Raw genomic sequence first — 27,936 nt, 5'->3', positions numbered from 1 at the left:
ATCACCATGTCCAGTTGTGGGCAAGGTACATAACCCCATCAAGCATTTTGACTGAATTATGGCCCCTTTTTGACTTAGAAATCTTGGTTAAGTTTTCGTCCCAGCCCAAATTTTTGGGACAAAGTCTTTTGAGATAAAGCTTTGAAACTTTCAACACTTTGTACCATCACAATATCCAGTTGTAGGCAAGAGTACATAACTCCATCAAGAAATTTTGATGAATTATGGCCACTTTTGACTTAGAAATCTTGGTTTAAGTTTTTCGTACCATTTTTATATTTTGTGTAAAGTGTTTGACATATGGCTTTGAAACTTTTATATCTTGTTCAGTATAATAGTCCTATCAATAGGCAAGGTACGTAACTTTCTCCTCTTTTTTGGCTGAATTTTGGCCCTTTTTGAACTTTGAAACTGGGTTTTGGGTTTTTTATTGTCATGTTTTGTCCCGACTATTTGACATATGTCTTTTAAACTTCAAACACTTGTTTATCATTATGGTTTCCTCTCTAGGCAAGGTTTCATAACTCTGACAAATATTTTGACTGAATTATGGGCCCTTTTTGGACTTTCAAATTTGTTCAGTTTTTCTTACAAGTCAGCGTTTTGTCAAAACTATTTGAACTGTGGCTTGAAACTTTTAAAACTAGTTTATCAACATGATTTCCATCTGTAGGCAAGAGTACATAACTCTGTCAACTATTTTGACTGAATAATGGCCCCCTTTTTGGGCTTGGAATTAGTTAAATTTTTCATATAAGTCCATGTTTTGCCTATATATAACTTTAAAAATATTTGCCATCATGGTCACACATTGCCATTTAGTGCAAGACTAATCGAAATCCACAAATACAGGAACATTTTTTGTTTAAACCATTTTTTGTTTAGTCTGAAAATTATGGAAATATTTTGACCCCATTCTTCAATCAATTCTTCGAAAAGTCGAGCGCGCTGTCATCCGACAGCTCTTGTTATACGTCTAGCAGCAGTGACCCTGTGATCTGAAAGGCCTTGCACATCTCCGTCTCCGAAACCCTGCAAGGTCAGGACAACGAATGACCCCCCTTGAGGTGTTCAAAGTACGGTGTGCAATGCACTACATGGCCGGTTGTAAAAAGAAGTTACGGAAAGTAAATTTCGTGAATGTGAGGCTTTCTCAACTTCAACAAGAGATCACCAGTTCGCAGTTTTTCGACTGATTTGGGTACACCAGCAATGCCTTCGAGGGTTTTTTCAATTATAAATGGCGAAAGGCTTGACATTTTGAATGTTTCGTCTGTTGACTGGATCAAAAGAAATCGCGAAATGCCATGTTGGAAGTGTATGGTCGGTGGGATTCTCACCTTCCGTGCCGTAAATCTGTTTCGGTATGCGGTCGTTTTTTATTTTGGTTTTCCATATTAAATGTTTCAAATTCGTCACTCGCAGCCCCCACCCGCCGCGGAGTCAACAAGGGAACATGAAAACAGAGCGGATATCCAGCTCATACATGTTAGGGATACTGTAGTGATATACTCCGGCAGGTATTTTTAAATCTTGTCATATCACCAGTTGAATGCAGTAAAGCAACAGGGGATTTCAAGGGATGGTTTCCTACCCAACCGATTGGCCCTTAAAGCCTCGCTTTCTAGGAAACATTTGAAGTACATAAAAATAATTGTCAATCTTTTGTGAAAACGTAATATGAATTTATTGAGCGCAGTAAAATTGGGGCAATCGCAATAAAGACGGTTTTTTGTAAAAATATTTTTTTCCCAAATTGTGTTTGTGAAAAATAAAAATTATCACATAAAGATGCGTTTGAAATAAGAAATAGAAAATGTAAACGTAAAGGTGAGATTTCCCAGGGGTTTTGGCATGACTAGCCGATTGATCGTATCGGGCCAATACGACCGCCAGAAAAGTCTACACCGAATTGAGGCCAAAGATGTGTATTGGCACCACATCCCGGGAAGAAAATGCCCCACATGCAAACAAGTACGCATCATCTCCCCGGGGTCCATGGGGCACCTCAACATCCAGGACCCTCCTCTCCGGGGTTACGGGCCGCCACCCACGGCCCAAAAAGGTGGGTCCATTTTCGGGGGAGTCGTACCCCCTGCATGGAATACAGCCAGCATTTTCTATCCCCCCCGCGGCAAGGGGCGACCCGACGCCGGGTTAGTAGGATAACTCCCCTATTCTTCGAATTGTCGAGCAAAAATAATAGGTCACCGGTATTGGAAAAAAGATTTATTTGCCTTGTAAACGGCATTTTGAGTCGGCGGCCATAAATTTGTTTTCCCTGTAAAAGTGTTGAGTTCTAATGTTTTCTTGTATTATTTTCGCCTCGCCACCACTACAAGAGGGCATCCCTGAAATCAGGTACCGGACTTGAGGAGTTTAGACTCGACGTTTGCAGTCACGTGTTTTAATTAAGCAACTTAAAAAACTATTGTTATCACCGGGAATCCAATGTATTTAAAAACAAGTGAAAAGGGAAACCCCTCTTTTTTTAGGTGGGAGATTGATACGAATCAAATACCCTAACTGCATAAAATTAAAAAAAAATGACTAAATAGGTAACCAAACAGCATTCGCACTTCCCGGGCCATAATGGGGGAAAAAAAACAAATCCCCAGTTTTTTTCCCCGCTGGGGTGGGGCTTCAACTTTTCATTTTAGTGTCATTCCGTTTCCAACTTTTTTTCAAAACTCATTTTGGTTATTTTATGAATTTAATGGAGTATTTGGGAAATTTGGCACTGAAATGAGAAAATACATACATTTGCCAAGTTATTGATGCATATTAAAACAAAATTGGAATGGGGGCCCAAAACACCCCTTATCATACATGGTCCTTAGGAACATTTCATTTTGACCAGAGAAAAATATCGAATAGAGGCATAACACAGTTAGTGAAATGCACATCCTTTTACATGCATGTGTTCACATACAAATTATTGACTTTATTATTACCATTTTGTCATCTTTTATCTTACGTTTTACGGTCATGAGGCATACGCTGAATACGTCAATATACGTTGTGGAAACGTCGATATAAGTTACAGATAAGTTAATTTTGTTGCTCATAGGTTGGAACGAAGTTACGCGTACGTTACACAATAACCACGGTGGTTGTCGACCTATTCAGACGTATGTCAAACTACCTCTAGCTTGTGCATAATGTTTGTCTCCCGTCCCTCTTACTTGTGCATAACTTACCTCTCCCGTACCTTTAATTTATGCCTTGGAAACAACACGTAGGCAAATGCTCAAAATATGGTGCATGTACAAAATGTTTGACCGCCATCGGCACACGAAAACTTATGCTAACGTATCTCGGCGTGATAGTAATTTTTTTAACTTATGGTGTACACCAACGTGACCAAATTTTTCATACGTCCACATAAGCTGAAGCAATATGCTTTTGTTTGACAATCATTTTATAAACTTGATTTCAATTTCCACATCCTCATTCGCGTTATTATACACATAGATGATTAGTGATAACTCTAATGTCCCCATATGTTCCTTATTTTACTGCGAAATATCGAAATTGTCGAACTCGTTGTCTTCTTTGACAGCTCTTGTTATAACTGGCAAAGACGACTTTCACCATAAACAGCACATTTTAGTAAACTGCTAAAGAATATAAAACAACTCACCTGTCCGTGAACACGCGAACAACTTACATATACATTGCCGTAGTTTTCACCAGTAAAAAGCGAGTTTGCCTTTTTGCAAATAATCAAGATCTTCGTGCAAAATACGGCATACATAAAATTTAATAAATCGCTGAGCCATAAAATGATCCGCTCTGACAAGACGCATTCCTTAATCTAAAGACTTTCATTAATTTAGGTATTAAATGCCTCTTCTGCTATTTCCTACGTAAAACATGTTTTTTATCAGCATGTCCAGCTTTTCATTTCTTGCGAGACTACCCATGATGTCTTAAAGAACCGACTTTAGGCAGTCAAGACCAATAAATTGAATAATGTAATGAAAACATGGTGATGTGACAGGGGGCACGTAATGAAAATGCTAATATTGCTTAGGTAGACATCATGAAATACATGCTTTCACTTTAATTTTACTGAACAGTTTCGACACAAGAGTGCATCAATAGCTTAAAATCACCCGAAGACATTACTCTACAATCAGGCTTAAGAAAACTAAGCTTATATCTTAGCTTGAAATCGGCCTTTACTGGGTTGTTTATTTATTTTTATTTTGTTGGGTTTAACGTCGCACCGACACAATTTTAGGTCATATGGCGACTTTCCAGCTTTAATGGTGGAGGAAGACCCCAGGTGCCCCTCCGTGCACTATTTCATCACGAGCGGGCACCTGGGTAGAACCACCGACCTTCCGTAAGCCAGCTGGATGGCTTCCTCACGTGAAGAATTCTACGCCCCAAATGAGGTTTCGAACCCACATCGATGAGGGGCAAATGGTTTGAAGTCAACGACTCTAACCACTCGGCCACGGAGGCCCCTTTACTGGGTTGAAAACATTACTTTATATACATGTACTAGAATAAAGTGGATCACGCAGGCATATCCGGCGAATTACCACCATACTACCTTTATAAAATATCAAAGTTTTCAACGTCACGTAACTCAATTGTCAACAATTTTACCAACTATTAGTTTGAACATTTCTATTGTTGGAATTATGCCATTTTAAGATACTCCCGGTAGCTCGCCCATACACGCAAATAGCGTGTGATAACTAAGCCAACTTTTCATCAAGTATCAAACAACCTTATTTTTTCATTTTTCAATTATTCTTTTGCAAGATACAGCTATAAGTACTCGAAAAATTATCAAATTACGTCATATTTTAGTTTATATAAATTGATGTCCCTGACGCGAAACCAATGTGTGATGTATCCCCTTAACCCTTACCGTGCTGGACACTATTGATTTTGCCTTTGCGACTAGTACTAGTGTAGATTATGATCATAATCTGCACTGTTCGCTATTCAGTCAGTATCTTTTTGGTAAACACCCCTTTTAACAGTAAATGGTACTGTCTAAATTGGACGATGGGCAAGTTCATGATAGAAATTTAGCAGAGTAAGGGTTAGGAAAATCGGATTCAGTTTATTTCGCAGCAAAATCCCAGTACTGGCCAAAATATGCGAATGATACCAAGGGTTACTAGTAAATGTCTAAGCTACTGTTTTCTTTGTAAAATAACAGCGAATAACATGTTTTAATCAGCTTTTCCAGCCTTTCACCACTAGCGAGTTTCTTCAAGATCTGTCTTGATGTCATCTTGACTAAGACACATGAAAACGCTGATATTGCGTAGGTACATGTAGACATAATGCAATACCTAGCTACTGTACTTTCATTTTACTAAACAGCTTCGACAAACATTTGTGAGCAATAACTTACTAGTAGCTTAAATTGTGAACAGGCGTTCCTCTTTACAATCAAGCACCAGTGAAGCTTATATCTGGCATGAGAGTGGCCTTTCCTGGGCGTGAAAAATGACAATATACAATGGTATGGATTACATTTAAGTGGAGAACGGAAGCATATCCGGCGAATTACCACCTTCGTACCTTTATCGATGACGTTCGCGTTCGTAAATTGTAACCGAGAATATCGTTAGAAAATGACCACTTCGAAGTACTTGTTCACTTTTACTGATATATCATGTTACTGGTACGTACACTCGTCTGCCTGAAATTATGTCTGTTTGTTTCTTCGAAACTTTTTTCCGCAATTAATCCAAATATTGAGCTCTGACGTGTCCATATATTTGATGGAGGTCTACAAACTGCTTTGCTTCAGTACCGATGTAGATTGGCCTTTTCAATTTTTGTGTTGTTGTTTTTTTCTTGCACTTTTCTTGACCAACAGTACTGACTTTTGGTGTATATATGAGCACTGAATGAATATCCATAGAACCAGTCTATATTGTTTCCCGTTGATTGACCCCAATACGTATAATTAACAGTATAAAACGTATGTAGGGCACGGGCGTATTAGGATACATGTACGTTGACTAACACCGAATCAATGTGCATGTCATATTAATGAAAACGCATTCCGCCATTCTGTATGTCCACTTTGGACCAAAAGTTGCAATTCCTGTTTGTCTTTTAAATATGATATTATTTTTGATATATTATATCGAATTCTCTCCTCCACCCCACTCCATCAGAATTTTCGCAATTGAACTACTCAGGATGATCAGTTTCAGGTTTCTGGGATAATGATAATGATGCCCATTTAAAATTCCATAATGCCTTAATTTTTATGTAATAAACAGATGAAACAGCTATCCAAATAGGTGTTATGTATAGTTATATAGTTAGGAAAACACTATTTTCAATAATGCATATGGACTAACGCTGTTAGTGCTATATAGGGAGGTAATTATAAATAACGAATACAATAAAATTTTCTAAAATGTTTATCATTATTCAAACATGTGACCAGAAATAAGGGAAAAGTAATAATCAAAAATAGGATTTAACAAGAAATTAATATATTAACATGATTAAATGATCATTATAAAACATGTGGTAGCCGCATTATAAACAAAGGGATTATGAGTCTTTAATGTTATTTTATAAAACAGTTCCACTTAGGCAGGTTCAAGGAGGGTGCGAGTAAGAATGCGGGGTGGCGTGAGAATTTACCTTTGACGAACAGATTCAATTAAACCGAGTCTGTTATAGTTTGTGTTTGGTTGTATAGTTCTTTGTATAACAGCAAATTTATGTCAGAATAATGTTAACCTAATGCAAATATATAGTCTTACAGTTTATTTTGACTTTTATTAAAGATCCTTATAGAGGGTAAGCCCGCCCGCTTAGCTCAATAGGGAGAGCGCAGATCTACGGACCACGGGGTCGTGAGTTCGTTCCCCGGGCGGGGCGTATGTTCTCCGGGACGATTTGATAAAAGACATTGTGTTTGATATCATTTGTCCTCCACATATGATTCAAGCGGAGAAGTTGGCAGTTTCTTGCGGAGAACAGATTTGTATTGATACAGTTCAGGAACATAGGTTTGGTTAACTACCCGCCGTTTCATAACTGCAATGTTGTTGAAAAAACGGTATTAAACCCCAAACAAGTAAACAAATTATAGAGGGACGCATTCAACCAAATTTGGTCGATATTTTTTCTCATCTACTTTTGCTTGTTACTTCCTTTTTTATATGAATGCAGTGTCTTTGAAGCAGTTGCAAGAATAATATATAATTCAAATAAACTAAAACAGTAGATACTTGCCAAATGCTTGCACTTCCTTAACACACACAATATCAAATATAAATACAAACAAAAATGATCTCAAGATCTAGATTGAATGACACATGCCTCCTGAAAATACTTGAATGATACTATAAAACCAAAGAGGTTACAACACACTAATAGATGTTCTTCTTTATTCTTTATAAAATTGACATATTTCCAATAGCCGCAGCACATATCAGGACCCATTTTAAATGTCTGTAACTTACATTTTCTTGAAGAATAAAAATAAAAAGAAATGTTTGGGGACGGGGGGGGGGGGGAGGTGTATGTTTGATGCAAGAAAATTATTTTCAGTCAAACACACAAACTGCAAAATCAGCTAAAAAATGAGACCCCCAAATTGTAGTGGTGGTGTAAGATCTAAGTTTCCCCGAACAATTCTGTCAAGTTGTTATTTCATGATGAAAATGCTACCTACACGACAAGCATAGTTCTGTCATGTGAATTTTGCACACACAAAAAATGCAAAGAAGATAAGGAAAAAAGCTCTACAGAGCAATCAAGCTGAGGACTATTTGTATCCGCCATTACGCGATACTATTTTTCTCACCATTTTCCTATTTATTGTCTGTATGCCTGTAAGCAAACTTTTTTTCTCTGACATTGTGTAAGTTTCATTTGAAATGTACAAACATCCTAAATTCAGGAAAAATTATAAGGTTGTAGCTTGATATTTACAGATTTTAAGGCTTTATGGCATTTTCAGTAACTTAAGACAACGCCTCAGATTTTGCCAAAAATAGCGGTCGCAACATAACTTTCAAGCAGTTACCATAACTGTAGCCTTATTATGCCATGTTTTATCATTTTTTACTCTTTTTACACATTTAAACTGTTAAATATGTTCGTTTTTACCTCTAATTGCCAGAAATTTGCAATCGTTAGGCTATAAATATGCAGTTTTTGAAAAATAAAAACACCCCAAAACGGTAAAAATGCGATATTTTTGGTTTTATGCTCATTTACAACACAATTGCAGTAAATTTGTCATTTTCTATCAAATTCTAATCAAAATAGCCCATTTCCACCCTCATCTGGCCAGATTTCAGTTTTTACCAATGTCACATTATAGGTTACAACACACTAAATAGATGTTCTCCATTTTGATATGGACATACTTTCAATGGTCGCAGCACACAAAAAACAAAAGAAAGTCGGGGTCATGTTTAAATTGATGAAAGCAAACTTAATAATCAGCTAAAAAAAAAAAGAGACGCCAAATTGTAGTGGCGGTGTATGATCTAAGTTTCCATGAAAAATTCTGTCAATATGAAAATGGTACCTGTGCATGTCAAGCATAGGTCTGTCGTGTGATTTTAGCAAAGGAAATGCAAAGAAAATAAGGAAAATGGCTCTGCAGATCTACAGAGCAAAACAAAACTGGGTAGCCTACCGTTTGTATCCGCCAGTTTGCGACTACCATTTTTTCGCGCCATTTTCCTATTTAGTGTTTGTATGCCAAAAGGTACAAAACACAAAGCGTGGGTAAAAATTTTAACTAACTGTGTCTTAACGAACACTTCCGATCATTACTTACGATCATTACTTCCGATCATAAAAGTACGAATACAAATTTGCAAAAAAAAAAAGAACCAACGTGGTCGGTATAGATTCAACAAAGGCATCGGTTTTTCAATTGTAAATCAGAATAACGGCGAATATGTAAACACATAGAAATTGCCTAATATTATTTTCTACATGCACACTATCATAGAACGTGCTTCATGGTGAAGAGGCTTAAACTTTCTACACAGTTTATTGTTTGTTTGTTTGTTTGTTTGTTTGTTTTGGGTTTAACGCCGTTTTTCAACAGTATTTCAGTCATGTAACGGCGGGCAGTTAACTTAACTAGTTTTCTTTGATTCTGTACCAGTACAAACCTGTTCTCCGCAAGTAACTGCCAATTTCTCCACATGATGTATCAGAGGTGGAGGACGAATTATTTTAGACGCAATGTCTTTTATCAAATCGTCACGGAGACCCGCCCGGGGATAGAACTCGTGATCCCGCGATCCGTAGACCAACGCTCTCCCTACTGAGCTAAGCGGGCGGGATCTACACACATTTTAAGAATTACTGTCACTCGACTGAAAGTATTCGCTGGCTCGCTCTACTGAAGAAGATATGAAGAAAATCACTGATCAAAAACTTGCTAATGGAACGAACCCGATTTATATATGACATCAGAAACGAGAGCTGACTTCATGCTCGACTATTTTAAATCCTTTCATGTAATACTAGTTTACATACAAAACGCTTTAGCAAGTATTTAAGTTTAAAAAGAGGGACATAATTTCGCTAAAATGTAAGCCAGAGTTATTGGACTTGCCACCTCATCATCCTATAGTGCCAAGGACGTATGTAGAATCTAAAAATATTCTAAGTTATTCAAGAGAAACATGTCGAATGCCCAATATACCCAATGTCAAGGTCACCAATGTGTTATGCTTGGGTTATTTTTAAGGTTAAAGTTTTTCGGCAACCTTTGTTTTTCTGTCATATCTTTGTTACTATTGCTTATATCTAACTGTAAGTTCACATAAACATTGTCCAGCATACGAACAAAATATGTGCAGTGGCTGGTCCCATTATATCCAAGGTCAAGGTCACCAAGGTGTTATACTTGGAATTATTTTCATGTTAGATTTTTTTCGAAAGCTTCGTTTATAGACATATCTTTCGTACTTTAAAAGATAATAACTTGAAATTAAAAAAGTTTATTTATAATTATCATCTCCATGTGTGGTTACAATCCCCATAACTCTTAATTGTATTTTTGACAGAATTATGTCCCTTTCATACTTAAGTTTTGTTTTAGAAATCTTCGCTTTCTTGATTTAACTTTAGTACAATATAAGATAAAGACGTGAAACTAAAAATGTATCTTTATCATCATCATCTGCATGTGTGGTAACATTCCCTATAACTCTGATTTGTATTTTTGACCAAATTATGCCCCTTGCATACTTAATTTTTTTGACAAACTTTGTTTTCTGAAAATAACTTTGGTACTATATAAGATAATGATTTGAAACTCAAAATATATCTAAACCATCATCATCTGCATTTGTGGTTACAATCCCAATAACTCTAATTGATGTTTTGACATAATTATGCCCCTTTGCGTATCTTCCTTTTAAAGTAGAGGTCTCTCATTTAGACATATGTTCATTTTACTGTCAAATCGCCGAATAGTTGAGCGCGCTGTCTTACGGACAGCTCTTGTTTATCAAATGGTAGAATGTAAAAATGGAAAGGACAAAGATGAAAGTGGGATCATGAACGATAACTCTGTGTGGTAACGTTGTAAGAACACGTTGACGTCATTTCCGTTATGCTTTTAAGAGCCATAGTAAACAATATTGTGTTGTCCATATTTAACCACGTTATTAATATAATTCAAATGCTCTTGGAAATGATTTGTAAAATAAATACGACTGTACTTATACTGAAAGCTTTTGCTATTTTCCTTGCTTCCGAGAAATCTACCATAACATTTTAATTTCCACAATTGATTTCAACAAAATAAACTTTTTGTTTAGACTTCTTACGAACTTGAAACGCAAAAAAAACAAAAAGCATTTAACAGCGCTTTAGAAAGAAACCTCAACACAAACTATAGTATCTATGTTATAGATGAAAAATCAATAAAATAATATTATTTTCATTAGAAAAATAACTCTTTTAAGAGGACTATATCGCATTTAAGATTATATAATGAAACAATAATTTGAATTCCTCTTATTGTATTGCATTCCTATAAAAATGATTGTACGCTTATGATAAAACTATTTTGCCATTTTTTTTGAAAATCTATATAAAGTGTTAAGATAAATTTCAAATATATGCCCTTCGTTGGCGGTTATTGTTTGTCATATTCGATATTTTAGATACACACATTTTGCCACAGGGTGTTAGAGAAGAAGTAAGGGACACCGTTAAGAAAGGTAACTTTGAATTAATTCAACATGCGACCTGTATTTGTTTTAAACCTAAACCCGACGTTAACGTTAAATTTAAATGGTTAACGTTAAATTCGCTCTTATATACTGATAGAGAGAGGGGGAGATGTTTAAAATGTTAGAGCCTTCTTTCGGTTTCAAGTTCGGTTATGAATGTCTTCACAAAGGTACCTACATGATAACAACTCAATAATCAACCAGTAATAGTTTCGTTTTCTTACACACAGAATTTTGCAAATAACAAAGCTTCTTTCAAATTGAAGTATTTTATGCTTGTGACGTAATGTCAGGAAGCGATCCGAGCGGCATTTAAAAGATTGATGGTTCTACCAAGGTGCACGCCATGCCTAAAGTAAATGTAATTCTTATTCATCATTTCGGCCAGAAATATCGACATATGACTTAAATGATGCCGCTTTAAAATTTCATAAAACCAGATATAAACATTATTTCGGTAGTATGTGTGCATGTAGAAGGAAATATGGAGATATAGCTGAGAAAACCATGTTGGACGAGCCGCTAGGTTTGAGTATAAATATATCTCGTATTGTATAGTTCAATGTTAAATAGCTTCTTTATTCTATATATATTTCATTTTCGTTTGAATTAAAATGATTCACTTAATATTGTATTTCTGCCTTCCTCATTTCAAGACACATAATCTAACTCTGTACATAGAGCGCCTACTTCATCCGATTTACATTCGGAACATTTTCACGCGTTTCGGGCTTTATCTTATGTTTAACATAGGACTTTTTTAACCGTCCTGAATACGGAAAAAATACAGGGGTTTTTTGTAGGCACGTGCGAACATTGAGGTTATATATTGTATGGTCACGTGTTGCAAATGAACGTTCACGAGTGGATAGATAAAACAAATATAGAATAAAACGACGTATTGTACAGAGCAATGTCAAATAACCTAATATTATACAACGATGGCAACATAGTGGCCCTTTTTATTTCTGGAGGGTCAGTTGGTTTTCGTGTAGTTTAAGACTAAGATGAAGCGGCCGATAAAAAAATCAATTACTGTAGTACAGTCTGTAGTGACACCCCAAGAAACTATATGGGCTGATGCCTCGTTAACTATCAATATACTGACCCCACATATTACCGTGGAGGGTCACTAATATACCCAATAATCAATATTGTATGGATATCTATTTTTTGGGCAGCGAAGCGTGACCACAGATTTACCAAACCACAAATTTACGGTCATTGTCATGACCAGCAAATGACCTCTAATAGTTTTGAGTTCAGTAGGTCAAAGGTCAATATCACATTTACAGTAGAACATTTTTTCCAGAAAACTACATTATGCTTTGGTCTAAGATCACATTGGATACGAAGGTCATTTAAGACTGGTAAATGGCCCATGATTATTGATTTAAGATCAATACCTTAAATGTCCAGTAGGCAGTGACCAAATAAATTTCTGTTCCTTGTCAGTTAATTCATGCAAGTGTTTTACAAGCTCTACAAGTAAAAGCAGGGTGTTTCCCATTGATTTGTTTAAAAATGCTTTTAATTCAAAAAAAAAAAAATTGAGCAAAATTAACCAAACGTCACAAAATTTTGAATAAGCACATAAGCTTTGCTCATATATTTTATCCCCTTTGACAGAGTAAAAGCAGAGTTTTACCACTTGATTTGGTAAAAGAAAGGTTGAAAATGCTTATTAATCAGAAGAAGTTTAACTAGAATCACCAAACTTAAGCTAACTGTTGAACAGTTCATGCCCATTACCAGAAGCTGTCAACCGCTGCCCATATCAGTCCTCTCACTGCTTTGATTTTTTTGTTCCTTGCAGAAACCAATCTTAAACGGACTGAATTTCCAAAAGAGGTGAAGGAAACAAAGGCAGAATTTTTAAGAAAGTTCATCACTCATTTATTGGGACCGAGAAGTAAGTGAAAATTTACATACCAGCTAAATATTATACAGTGATACTGATTACTTGATATTGGAAATCTATGGTCAATTTTATCTTTCTATAGATTGGAGAAAACCGGCAAAAAACAAAATTACTTAACCAATGGCAGAATCGCATCACTCATGTCTGGTCTGCATTTATCACACACTGTTAATAAAACACATATATATATATTTTTACACTAATATTTTTTGATTCTTAAATAAACGCCGCTGAAGAAAGTTGAAAGCTCCGGCTACTGCATTATGAGGTTTGTTTGTTTTTTAATATAAAAGATAATATACTAGTATATTGCCGTAGAAGTGCGTTAACGGGTTCCGCCTGACCACTACCACGGTCTTTTACGGAATACAGATCAAAGGTATAGGTGCCCACTTTTACGGTAAAAGGTTTAAAATGTAAAATTGTGTATAAGGCCGTAGACATACTGAGAAATTTTCCTCACTTATCAGGGGAAGGAAGTGTGCAAATACTATGATTAAGTCAGTTTCGCTGTTAGCGTTTTCTCCCCTTAGCGCTTTGATAACTCTTATCTCAAACTGTGATCAAGTAACAAGACATCATCTCTTACATGCTTGATTGTCTATATACTTTCCATTAATATAAATGAATAGCATGTGAATGTTGTATGTGACTGATGTTTTTCTTTAAACAAAATATTTTAGCAATTTTCTGTGCTTGCACGAAACAATGGATACTTTTTTCGTACCTAATACGCTAGCGTTTCATTAGAAATTTATTCGTTTTATAGATTTATAGATTTCAGATCTGAAATTTTAATCCCACAAAAGTATTTAAACTGTACGAGAGGAAAACATTTCAATACAAGATAGTTGTATGTTTTGTGATAGTATTTATTATCAGATCAGAAATCAGATTGTTTTGAATAATTGACGTATTCTTCAGACTGATTGACAAGCGGATAGATCTATCAAGTTTAATAAATTTTTCAATAATTTCATTGCACATCTTTTAGTAATATTATGTATTGGTATTCAAACAAATCAAGGTATACATGTATATGATGTATGGGTGAATGGCTATACTGTGTTTTAAATGTACGCAGCTATGATCAAACATAGAGTTCTTATGAAATTTTATAATATTGAATTAGGTACATTATATACAATATCTTCACATCTGTTTATAGTATTTCATCTCCAACACCATTCCCCTTATTTTCAGAGTCCTTATCTTTGCATCATCTTTACACACACTTATCAATAAGCATCAGTAGCTTTGCGGAGTATCCTAGTGATTTCAGTCTTGTTGCCAAAAAGTGTAAAGTCGGAATACAAAACATTGGTTTAAGAAGTATTTTACTGAAACCAAATATCACTTTTTCTCCAGTCAGTTATAATAATATGCACTATTTTGTCATAATGTAGGAAGACGAAGGAATTTTTACCACAAAGAAGAACACTGCCCGGAATGGTGGAGAAGAACAGGCGTGCCGTTCGTGTCTGTAAATCACCCACCTAGTAAGTCTGCTAAATATAAGTAATTCAGCAAAATCACATAATTAATAACCGTGAATTATTCAGGTATTGACGCCATAAAATTATGATGTCATATCAATGTGACGTCATGCACAATTTAACACCAAACACTAGAAAAAGTAGCCGCAGAAAACATTTTGATTTGATTCCTTTTTCTCAAGAAATCTTCAGCAATCTGGATTATATCATCAATCAAATAATTGTTACCATTAAGTTTCTGTCAATATATTTGTTTGTTTTAGTATATATTTCACCGAATGAACACTATAATGCAATATTTTCACTTGTGGAGCATCCACGAGTGAAAATGTAAATTACGGTGTTCACGACTGAAAAATATTTCCATCTTACAATGAAACAAACACATTTTCTATTTATATTAGATCTATGCATTTTTAGCTCGACTATTCGAAGAATAAGTAGAGCTATCCTACTCACCACGGCGTCGGCGTCGGCGTCACACCCTGGTAAAGTTTTTCGTACCAGTCTACATTTTGACAAAGTCTTTTGAGATAAAGCTTTGAAACTTTCAACACTTGTTTACCATCACCATGTCCAGTTATAGGCAAGAGTACATAACTCTGTCAAGCATTTTGACTGAATTATGGCCCCTTTTGACTTAGAAATCTTGGTTAAGTTTTTCGTATCAGTTCATATTTTAACAAAGTCTTTTGAGATAAAGCTTTGAAACTTTCAACACTTGTTTACCATCACCATGTCCAGTTATAGGCAAGAGATCAGAACTCTGTCAAGCATTTTGACTGAATTATGGCCCCTTTTGACTTAGAAATGTTGGTTAAGTTTTTCGTACCAGTTCATATTTTGACAAAGTCTTTTGAGATAAAGCTTTGAAACTTTCAACACTTGTTTACCATCACCATGTCCAGTTGTAGGCAAGAGTACATAACTCCATCAAGCATTTTGGTTGAATTATGGCCCCTTTTTGACTTAGAAATCTTGGTTAAGTTTTTCGTACCAGTCCACATTTTGACAAAGTCTTTTGAGATAAAGCTTTGAAACTTTCAACACTTGTTTACCATCACAATATCCAGTTGTAGGCAAGAGTACATAACTCCATCAAGCATTTTGACTGAATTATGGCCCCTTTTGTCTTAGAAATCTTGGTTAAGTTTTTCGTACCAGTTTATATTTTGTGTAAAGTGTTTGACATATGGCTTTGAAACTTTTATATCTATTTCAGTATAATAGTCTCTATCAATAGGCAAGAGTACGTAACTCTCTCGTCTTTTTTGGCTGAATTATGGCCCTTTTTGAACTTGGAAACTGGTTCTGTTTTGTATATGTCCATGTTTTGTCAAGACTATTTGACATATTCTTTTAAACTTTAAACACTTGTTTATCATTATGATTTCCATCTCTAGGCAAGAGTACATAACTCTGACAACTATTTTGACTGAATTATGGCCCTTTTTGGACTTTCAAATTTGTTCAGTTTTTTTTACAAGTCAGCATTTTGTCAAAACTATTTGAACTGTGGCTTTGAAACTTTTAACACTAGTTTATCAACATGATTTCCATCTGTAGGCAAGAGTACATAACTCTGTCAACTATTTTGACTGAATTATGGCCCTTTTTGGACTTGGAAATTAGTTAAATTTTTCATATAAATCCATGTTTTGCCTAACATATAACTTAACATATTTGCCATCATGGTCACACATTGCCATTTAGTGCAAGACTAATCGAAATCCACAAATAAAGGAACATTTTTTGTTTAATCCATTTTTTTGTTTAGTCTGAAAATCTATGGAAATTTTTTGACCCCATTCTTCAATCAATTCTTCGAATAGTCGAGCGCGCTGTCATCCGACAGCTCTTGTTAATGGTTTTAACCAAATTGTGTCCAGTTTATCCTCTCAACGTCACGTGCATCACATCACGACGTCATAGTATCGTGACGTAAAAATACCTCTGAAGAAAAAATATAAAAAGTTCTATAATGTATCCTGATTTCTTTTACATTTATTTATAATAGAATGAAAATATTTATTATCCTGTTATTATTTTCATACATTTATACCTTTACTGAAGAATATTTTGCATAATTCATATTATTTCGCATTCAAGTGTAGTTCATATGGAAGCGTCCTGCCCCTGGTGCTGGTAGAGAGATTTAAAATTGTCTTACGTACGACTTACTATCTCCTATGTAAGACATAATACCTCCTACGTAGGACTTAGTATCTCCTATGTAAGACATAGTATCTATGTAAGACATAGTATCTCCTACGTACGACTTACTATCTCCTATGTAAAACATAGTATCTCCTACGTACGACTTACTATCTCCTATGTAAGACATAATACCTCCTACGTAGGACTTAGTATCTCCTATGTAAGACATAGTATCTATGTAAGACATAGTATCTCCTACGTACGACTTACTATCTCCTATGTAAAACATAGTATCTCCTACGTACGACTTACTATCTCCTATGTAAGACATAATACCTCCTACGTAGGACTTAGTATCTCCTATGTAGGACATAGTATCTATGTAAGACATAGTATCTCCTACGTACGACTTACTATCTCCTATGTAAGACATAGTATCTCCTACGTAGGACTTAGTATCTCCTACGTAGTACTTAGTATCTCCTACATAGTACTTAATATCTCCTACGTAGTACTAAGTACCTCCTACGTTCGACTTACTATCTCCTACATACGTAGGACATAGTATCCCCTACGTAGGACTTTAGAATCTCCTACGTACGACTTACTATCTCCTACGTAGGACATAGTATCCCCTACGTAAGACATAGTATCTCCTACGTAGGAGGTAGTATCTTCTACGTAGGACTTAGTATCTCCTACGTAGGAGTTAGTGTCTCCTATGCAGGACTTAGTAACTCATACGTAAGGGTTCCTAATTTGCTGAATGACCCAACTGTATATTTGGATATCCGATATAGCTATTTTTACTTTACGCAAATCTTTTTTTGTTTGAACCAACCAGACGACACATTTAAACAAGCATTTAGCTGACCATCAAATTTGGGTCGTATGTCATAGGGTGAGAAAAATGTGCGGTACGTCCGGGGCTCGAACCTTGGACCACTCGCTTACAGAGCGAGTGCGCTACCCACTGAGCTAACCGGCTGCCTGACACACCCCTTACGTGACCAAGTCCGTACCGTGACATATGAGTTACCTCTGAAAACACTAAATATGTCCTACGTAGTTTGAAACAGTGAAAATATCATTAATATCTTATTTCACTGATAAATTTCAGTACTTCACTGTATAGCATAAAATAAATTGACTTACCGTCCTCATTAAAAGGCAGTCATTTCTTATAGTTTTTGTTGGTAGATATACAGTACAGTGATAATAAGGTATAATAAGGTTATAAGGTATAATGAGGTAAACACAGAAAACAATCACATTTAACATTTTACAGACACTACTAAAGATTTTTTCATTTTAGGAGGAGTTGGCAGGATGAAAATAGAGTCCTTGAGAAAGCTCTATGAAAGCGCGAAGAGGGAAAAGGAAAGGTATGTAGTATCTTGTTCCTTAACCTATTTAAATGCGGAGTTGTTTGAATATTTCAGTTTCAGTATTATTTTAGTTTGATATTATATGAATATTGCATTCCTGGGTGTGTGGTATGAAAAAATGTTAACCTCAATAAATTTAATAAAAGCTAGTAATACGTTGTATTTCGCGGTTACTGACGTTCGCTTTTACTCAACAATGTTTTGTAGCGTTTCTGCTGTAATTGATTCGATTCTTTCGGCATAATTAAACTATTAAACATCAAATTTGAGACTGCTCTCAACAGGTGTCCCCCATGGTGAAATAATGAACGGAACGACACTTTGGGTCTTCCTCCACCGACAAAGCTGGAAAGTCGACGTATGACTTATGATTACATAGTCTTTTCCCAATAATAGATTTTGACGAAATGTTTTGTTTTAAAAGATCATGTTATGATGTATTGAAAAAATGAAATAAAAATACTAGGTCACCAGCTTTGTTTCAATTTAATTTGTCCCTAGATATGGTGCTATTTTAAACATTTTTCAAAATTTCTGTAATCCTAAAATATATTTCAGTAAAGTACAATAATCAGCATAAATTTGATTATCTAAGCATTTTTATAACGGAAAACAATATATCTATTTGAAACATGCTCAGAGAAATCAAAAGAACATGATTTTGTAAAGAAAAGAATACTTGTTCCGCAGACCCAAGGGCTATTTTTAGCTCGACTATACGAAGTATAAGGAGAGCTATCCTACTCGACCCGGCGTCGGCGTCTTTCCGCGTCCCCACCTTGGTTAAAGTTTTTTTACACTTTCTCTTTTTTCAACTTATCTCTATAATTACTTGATGGATTTGATTCAAACTTGAAATACTTATTCCTCATCATCATCCACATCATCTGACATAAGGGCCATAAGTGTGGCACCAATATTTCATGAATTATCCCCCCTTTTCACTTAGATTTTCAGGTTAAAGTTTTGATGCACTTTCACTCTATCTCAGTTATTACTGAAAGGATTTGATTCAAACTTAAAATAGTTGTTCAGCATCATCACTCACATCATATGACACAAGGTGCATAACTCTGGCATCATTTTTTCATGAATTATTCCCCCTTTTTTCCTTAGAATTTCAGGTTAAAGTTTTGGTGCACTTTCACTCTACCTCTGTTATGACTGAATGGATTTGATTCAAACTTAAAATAGTTGTTCAGCATCATCATCATATGACACAAGATGCATAACTCTGGCACAATTTTTCATGAATTATTCCCCTTTTTACTTAGAATCTCAGGTTAAAGTTTTATGCACTTTCACTCTATCTCTGTTATTACTGAATGGATCTGATTCAAACTTAAACAATTGTTCAACATCATTACCCTTATCATATGACACAAGGTGCATAACTCTGGGACCAATTTTATATGAATTATTTCCCCTTTTTACTTAGAATTTTAGGTTAAAGTGTTTATGCACTTTCACTCTGTTCTGTTATTACTGAATGGATTTGATTCAAAATTAAAATAGTTGTTCAACATCATCACCCACACCATATGACGCAAGGTGCATAACTCTGGCACCAATTTTTCATTAATTATTCCCCCTTTATACTTAGAATTTTAGGTTAAAGTTTTGATGCACTTTCACTCTGTCTCTGTTATTACTGAATGGCTTTGATTCAAGCTTAAACTAGTTGTTCAACATCATCACCCACGCCATATGACACAAGGTGCATAACTCTTGCACCAATATTTAATGAATTATGCCCCTTGTTGCTTAGGATATACTTATATAGTGTTTTGATACATTTTATCTTTACCTCTCTTATTACTTTAAGTTGATATTTTTGACATAGACTCAGCTATTGTGCAATATTTTCATTCACAATTGGAGTCGTTAAACACTCCAGTGCCAGCTCTAGTTTCCTCAGATGTGCCCAGTTTCACTATCCAGCATCGAAATAGTCGAGCGCGCTGTCTCCTGTGACAGCTCTTGTTGCATATTTTTGTCAGTTTTAAGTTGTTACTTCTGCTATTTTATCGAGTTTCACATAATAGAATTTAATCAATCTCTGCAAATACCTTTGGTTATGTCTACCTAATCTAAAACAAAACGAAAATTGATAAGTCATCATATTAGATTTCGCTTAAATCAAATTACAACGAGGTGGGTTGTGGCGGGCATTTATACAACGCAGGCTGGTACGAAATACTCTTTCAGTGTTTGAGCAAATGACTTGGAAATATATATATAAAATTATCAAACGGCAGATTTCTTAATAAGAGGATTTTAAGGTGTTTCTGAAGCATTTTGATGGCATAGAACGATTAAAGTTTCCGCCTTTTTTTTAACAAAACCTATAGTTTACGAATGTACGGTACGGGTACGGTACGGGATTAGAAACAGCTGTGACTCAATGCAGAGTTGGAGCGCTGGTATGAATAACAGACTCCAGTATATGTCGGATTGAAGCAATTTGAACTCAAAGTACTTTAAATGTATATATTTTGTAACCATGGTGATACTTACCCTAACATTTAGTCAGTATATTATACAATTTGTACATTCAATGCATGCGAACATACAATAATTTGCGAATTTTTGCCGTACGCGACATTAGATAAATGCTTCCAGGCATGCGCAGAAGACCGCGCCAACTCTGCAGTGAGCTACATCGATTAGAAACACAACAAAATTGGCACGGTGTTGGGGTAAATATCGACCCGTCTGGAAAAACTGTAGCGAGTGCCTTTAATTTAATGTGTGTCGTTGCATTAATTCTTTGATTTAGTATTTTACAGACTATTGAACAATTCGTAATATTAACATTACATTTATGTTGAATAAAAAGTTTATTGTCTTTGTATCGGGATATATGTATTCGTTCTTTAGCGTAAGAATATTGCGCTCTGTTACACCTCAAAATAGTATCAACGCGTTTTGGTAGTCACTACCAAAACTCGGCCGAATTTTGGAAGCGACAAATTGCGTTGCAAGGGTACATATGACATGTTAAGAATCGTGGAATGAAACGCATTTTGGTAGTTTATTCTACATCAGGGGCTATGCTCATTTTTAGCTCATCTGATTTTTTGAAAAAAAATGAGTTATTGTCATCACTTGAGCGGTTGTCGGCGTCGGCGTCGGCGTCGGCGTTGCCTGGTTAAGTTTTATGTTTAGGTCAGCTTTTCTCCTAAACAATCAAAGCTTTTGCTTTGAAACTTGGAATACTTGTTCACCATCATAAGCTGACCCTGTATAGCAAGAAACATAACTCCATCTTGCTTTTTGCAAGATTTATGGCCCCTTTTGTACTTAGAAAATATCAGATTTCTTGGTTAAGTTTGATGTTTAGGTCAACTTTTCTCCTAAACTATCAAAGCTATTGCTTTAAAACTTGGAATACTTGTTCACCATCATAAGCAGACCCTGTACATCAAGAAACGTAACTCCATCCTGCTTTTTGCAAGAATTATTGCCCCTTTTGGACTTAGAAAATCAGTTTTCTTGGTTAAGTTTTATGTTTAGGTCAGCTTTTATTCTAAACTATCAAAGCTATTGCTTTAAAACTTGCAACACTTGTTCACCATCATAATTTGACCCTGTACAGCAAGAAACATAACTCAAACCTGCTTTTTGCAAGATTTATGGCCCCTTTTGGACTTAGAAAATATCAGATTTCTTGGTTAAGGTTTATGTTTAGGTCAACTTTTTCTCTTAAACTATCAAAGCTATTGCTTTGAAACTTGCAACACTTGTTCACCATCATAAGCTGACCCTATACAGCAAGCAACATAACTCCATCCTGCTTTTTGCAATAATTATTGCCCCTTTTGGACTTAGAAGATCATTTTCTTGGTTGAGTATTATGTTTAAGTCAACTTTTCTCATAAACTATCAAAGCTATTGCTTTAAAACTAACAACAGTTGTTCACCATCATAAGTGGACACTGTACATCAAGAAACATAACTCTATCCTGCTTTTTGCAAGAATGATGGCCCTTTTTAGACTTAGAAAATCATGGGTAGGACAATATTTCTATTACACAAAAAAAAATCAGAAGAGCGTCAGCACCCGCAAGGCGGTGCTCTTGTTACATTAAGCACAAAAGAGAGAGATACAAGAAGCTCCGTTCAATAAACGATTGATGCCCCCGGTGGCATCCTTGTCGATAAAAAGCAACCAAAGTCCAAAACGAGGTCAAGTTTAAGGTCAAACTAAGGTCAGGTGATGTCTGAAGATGAGGAATGGTCACAGGTTACATCTGCATTAGTATCAAGATATTCTAGTAAGGGGTATTGATGCTAGACGAAACGGTCCCATTTGGTTAATCAAGATATGGCCCATATAAAACAACCTAAGTCCAAAATGAGGTCAAGGTCAAGGTCGAACTGAGGTCAGGTGATGTCTGAAGATAAGGAATGGTCACAGGTTACATCTGCATTAGTATCAAGTCATTCTAGTAAGGGGTATTGATGCTATACGAAACGGTCCCATTTTTGGTAACTAAGAGATGGCCCATATAAAGCAACCTAAGTCCAAAATAAGGTCAAGGTCAAGGTCAAACTGAGGTCAGGTGATGTCTGAAGATGAGGAATGGTCACAGGTTACATCTGCATTAGTATCAAGTCATTCTAGTAAGGGGTATTGATGCTAGACGAAACGGTCCCATTTGGTTAACCTCGTACGGACGGACGGACGAACGGACGTTCCTACATATGGATACTTATGTGGCTACTCTTTTGTTCTCCCTGTTGTTCTTTTAGCCACGTAAGAGAAAAATAGCCACATAAAAGCCTTACGGAATGAATGACATCAAAGAAAAAGTACAGTTACCTATTGTTCCTATAGCCACCTAAGTATGCAAATGTGACCACTACAATCCACCGATAGTTTTATCTATCGTTACCTCTACCAAATAGTCACTGTGTTACGCGCGACAATACGTCACATATGAAACAGAAATAGTCCGTCAAGGAAGTCTATAATGATAAATTTGTCACTTTTCAAATCTGAATAAATATGTGTTTTCTTCTCTCTTAACAGACACGTACATGAAAGCAGTATATATATAAGGTTATAAAAAATATCGCGATTATTTTAACTAAATTCTTCTGCGTCAGTTTGAAAACCATTGTTTAGGCTTGGCATATCTCCCGAGCGATCAAAACAAGAACAATAGAAAAGTGCAAAATTTTTAATAACTCTTTGCGCCCCCGGCATAGCGATTGAACTGTTCTTCCATTAAAATAGAAAAAGTGGAAACTTCACAGGTCGCTCAACACGACAAAAACAAAAATGTTGCAGGCTCGGTTTGATTGAGCCTGTTCATGGATGGTAGTGGAAATGCATGCTACCGTCCACGCCCTCTAGCCCCGGGTTGAGCTGAACTCATCATTTACACATGCTAAAAGTACAAAAAGCAATTCAGAGACATCCGCAGATGTATTCAAACGGCGGTGAACATGGAACCTTCAATGATACACGTCCATGTAGAAACTAGAAACAACTTTATTGTAATACAATTATCTAATGGAAATCGAATTCTACCATATTTGACAAATAAATGACACGTGCGTTGTCATGGAAACGGAAATTCCAAAGCCACAGTCACGTCTCAAAATACCTTTGATAACTTACCTAAAATCATTGTAACTCTTAAAATATTGAAAATAATTACTTCCAATTTTCAGATTTGAAAGGTTAAAAAAATAATGAGTTTTGATTTTTGTCACACATGAAGGTTTTCTCATGGAAATTTTCTGCTGTTCTTGTTTTACCGCGATTGTAGTGTTTTACATGAACGAGAACGTTTACCCTGATTAAAATATGTGCAAAGTCTGTTATTTACTAGTGTCTTGGAATTATCCATCATTATGTTTCAGCAAACGAATAAATTTTTATTTTTCTTTGTTTTAGGATTGCTGCCTTCACGGCAGTATCTGCCGAAAAACCTTCAGCTTCAGCGGCAAATGAATCTACCTCTGCACCGCAGCCTTTAACTTCACAGGGTACTTCACAATGTAAGCCACGACCTGGCAGGCCAGCTCTGCCAGGCTTAAAAGCTAAAGCTAAGGCAGAAAGACCGCCCTGGCGACACTGAAGGTACAAAACTTATTTTTGAAAATATGAAAAGCTACTGTATATTGTTTAGTCAAACATGAAATTAGCAAGTTCACGTGTATTGATCATAGTAGGCTATGCATTAGGTTTAGAATAGTATGCATGCAATTATAATTTACCTAAAATCTTGAACCTTCTTCATCTATTAGTTATAGACCCGAAAATTTACAGTGATAGTATTACATTACATAAAGTCTAGTTTCAGGTTAAAAGGTAGGACGGGAACAGGTCTTTAAACATCCTGTTTTGCAACAGGCCCGGATCGCGGCCCGAGCCGATCCCCCACCCCAACCCCACCCTTGTTGGCTTAGTAGTGACTTATACTCATCTAGGTTGCACCCGACTATTTTGGAAATATTTTCTCAAAATGTAGACCCAAAACACCCCAGAGGCGAACATTTTTACACTTATATTTCAATATTCCTCCAGTACCTTAAAATTAAGACCAAAAATGCACCAGAGGCAACCATTTTATATCTGTTTTTCAAATTTTCCCTCCCATAACCCCTCCCATGCACCGAAATTTTGAACAAAAAATGCAATAAAAGTCCAGCATTCCATACCTGTATTGTGAAGGGGAAAAGACCCTAACCACCTAAAATAAGGGGAGTGCCCCTCTAGTACGTACCTCAAAAAATAGACAAAAATGCACCCCACAGGCCAGCATTTCATACCTGTACATTAAAAATCTTTCCCACAAATACGGATAGAGGAACCCTGTACCTATCGCACGGCGCCGGTGACGCTTTTGTTTTTAACTGGTGCCCCCCTCCCTCCTCCATCAACAATTTCTGGCCCCCGGGCTGTTGTGTAACGAAATTCAGGTCGACTCAAGACATGCGATACAACGCGCGACAATACGGAGCACGAGCTTAATATCTCATGAGCTAAACAGGACTCCATAGAATTACTTAGTTCAGACCTGAAATAAATTTAGTACTGTGGCGAGTACTACGTTAGTGCTCAAACCTTTATATATAGAAGATATAACGTATGTATGGTGCGGGGCCACTGAAAAGTAAACGTGCAGATTAGAGTGAAAGGTCATTGCAGCCCTTCCAAAATTAACACATTGCATACTGATGCATGCAAGCATGCATTACCCAATCTTATCTCTTCTTGCAAAGACTGTTTAACTTACCTTATTTTGCTGTGCGACATTTAGCGTTGGAGTTGCGACAACGGTGGGCAAATTTTTGCGACATTTAACGTTAAAGGTGCGACATTTAGCGGCAGACGATTTTGTGACATTTAACGGTGGTTGCGACATTTAACGTTAACCTTGCGACATATAACGGTGGTTGCGACATTTAGCGGCGTTGCGACATTTAACGTTGCTACACTGGGTCTTTAAAGAAACCCCTGTACAATTTCAACAGTGGGAATAAGTTAATGATTTCTTGACCTTGATTCCCATCCTTTCAAAAGTGTTGTTAAGCTACAGCCCTTTATGCCTAAAAAGACGACTACCAAACGTACATCAGAAGTGAAGATGTACTAAGTCGATTCGTCAAAGTTAATGAGAAATATATGGAATACAACTAAGTCAGTTGTCTTCAAAGAAATTGCTCTCAGAAAATACTTTCAAGTAGACTGACACGAAATCGACCTATATAACACTGTTACGCATTAAAATTATATAGAAACCATTCTTAATTGTCTGATTTTACACGAAGTATCGAATCGCACTCTCTTTGGACAACTAATGTACCACTTTTATGCAGAATGCCTAAACCGTTAAACTCGGCATTACAAATATTCAAAACTATCTTTTGTCATTTTACAGATGGAATTCGACCAGTCTGACTTCAGCTTTACCGACTTCAGTGTGGGAGGAGTTTACGTCACTGCAAAAACTCCCAATGGCGTGGTTAGGTACCCAAGTAACTACAGGTACAAGATGCAATCACCACAAACCACCGCGGAAAATTTAGCGCAGGAACTGATCGAAAAATGGAATGTTTAAATATTCAAAAGTGAACGATTTTCTCGTGAAGCACGCTTCATGAAGTACACTTATTAACGATAAATTTGGATGTTGGACTTTAGAATGAACACCAGTATAAATGTGTTAAATCAATCAAATACAATCTCACTAAAATAATAGAAAATTTGACGATATTCATACAGTTGTTTAGTATTTCTCCGCGCAGTGTTGTCTAGTTTTTGATATTGTTAATTGTTATGTATACTATAATAAATGTTTTTGGAATATAAAAGTCTTTGTTGTCGTTTAGAAGTTCTTGACAAGACTCCATTCTTTTTTTCAAAAATAACAAAATTGAATGAAGCTACGGAATCGCTCAACCCAGTTTGTATTGTGCTATTTAATTGACCTGTCAAAACATGTTCTCGGCTTTCATGTTAATCTTATATAGGCTCGAACAGAATATAGTAAAAGCCGGGTCCATTTTTTGACAGGTCAAATAAATTGGACAATACTCCTCATAAGATAAACATGTGTTTATAAACAGACCATTTTACCAGTGTATGGTATTAATGTCTAATGGGATATCGAAGCATTTGTTGAGTTTTAAGATCTGCATTACATATTTCAGAGTCGTCAACGTGTCAGTATCGATACTCTATATTTAAAGCTTTTTTCCTCTTATTGTCCCGGTGTCCAAGTGTCGAACACTTGCGAGGCATACTGTTTAAACTGTTCGTACATCAGTCCGCCATTTTGTCCGTCATACTCTAGTGGTCTCAACTGAAATGAAACCGTGTTCACATCACCTTAAATAGGATATATGTGCATATATTCTGGACTTTCATGTCCCAAATTTTCTTGAGTGATGGCCCTTTCCTGGACTTTGAAATATTGCAATTACATAAAAAACATTGCGTGTTCAGCTCTTCCCAATATCCATCCAATGTAACAAACTTGGTAAACTTGAAAGGGACATGTTCATATTGTTAGGAATTGCATTCCAATGAACTGACTCTTACGTACCCGGTGTTTGAATTGCCCCTCTGTCAGTGCACCTGTCACTTGTGTGCTCAATTCCTACAGTATCCATTCAACTGAAATGGAACTTGGTAAACATGCAGTTGTAAGAGCAGATCATCGGAACTTTGAATTTCATGTTTGATTTTTTTTCTGGAATTATGGACCTTTCTAGACTTCAGGATAGTACAGCTGCATCAGAAATTATGTACTAGACTACATCTAGTTGAAATGAAATTAGATATACATCAACATGAAGTGGGCATACGCGTATGATCAGAACTTATCAGAGTTGTATAATTTAATGAATGTATGCTAAGAGGTAGAATACGCATCCATGTTACTTTTTTACTTGGGCATCACAACCTTTCAGGTTAGAGACCACGAATTGTTTTCCCATAGAATTCCATTATTACATTATGGCGTGTACGGCCTTCCATAAATCGAAACATGTATATCTAGTTACACTTTTTTTTCAAGAACTGTCTTAGTTCCACCCAAATATTGGAGGAAAACATATAAATATTGATGATTTATTTAAGTAATTTTCGTGTGTATGAGATGACCCCCTGTTTTCATCGTTGGCATGACTGGAGAAATTCGTTTGATAAAACATATTTCAATACACATAAAATGTAGCAAATTTTGTCAAAGTATAATCAAATACTGAAAATGCAGTAAAATTCAGTTTTGAAA

At 35.9% G+C, this 27,936-nt stretch overlaps 1 protein-coding gene across 1 annotated transcript; it reads left to right on the top strand.

The window, feature by feature from the left end:
- The first annotated feature begins 8,608 nt into the window (after positions 1–8,608).
- On the top strand, positions 8,609–26,496 carry LOC128550555 (uncharacterized). Its single transcript, XM_053529801.1, has 7 exons — positions 8,609–8,654; positions 11,151–11,207; positions 13,036–13,131; positions 14,547–14,639; positions 18,109–18,178; positions 24,090–24,275; positions 26,080–26,496. The coding sequence occupies exons 1-6, from the start codon at positions 8,609–8,611 to the stop codon at positions 24,271–24,273; spliced, it is 546 nt and encodes a 181-aa protein (XP_053385776.1). The 3' UTR covers positions 24,274–24,275; positions 26,080–26,496.
- The last annotated feature ends 1,440 nt before the right edge of the window (positions 26,497–27,936 follow it).

The sequence above is a fragment of the Mercenaria mercenaria genome, chromosome 18 (assembly GCF_021730395.1).
Source record: "Mercenaria mercenaria strain notata chromosome 18, MADL_Memer_1, whole genome shotgun sequence".
Taxonomy (NCBI): Eukaryota; Metazoa; Mollusca; class Bivalvia; order Venerida; family Veneridae; genus Mercenaria; species Mercenaria mercenaria.
The sequence above is the reverse complement of the archived record's forward strand: the minus strand, read 5'-3'. Positions and strand labels throughout refer to the sequence as shown.

Bases quoted from the DNA above. Each gene is read 5' to 3' on its own strand.
- LOC128550555 (XM_053529801.1), top strand. From the start codon at position 8,609: ATGGCTCTGCAGATCTACAGAGCAAAACAAAACTGGGTAGCCTACC. The intron at 14,640-18,108 runs GTAAGTCTGCTA...TTTTCATTTTAG, and splicing joins GTCTGTAAATCACCCACCTA to GAGGAGTTGGCAGGATGAAA. The intron at 18,179-24,089 runs GTATGTAGTATC...TCTTTGTTTTAG, and splicing joins GCGAAGAGGGAAAAGGAAAG to GATTGCTGCCTTCACGGCAG.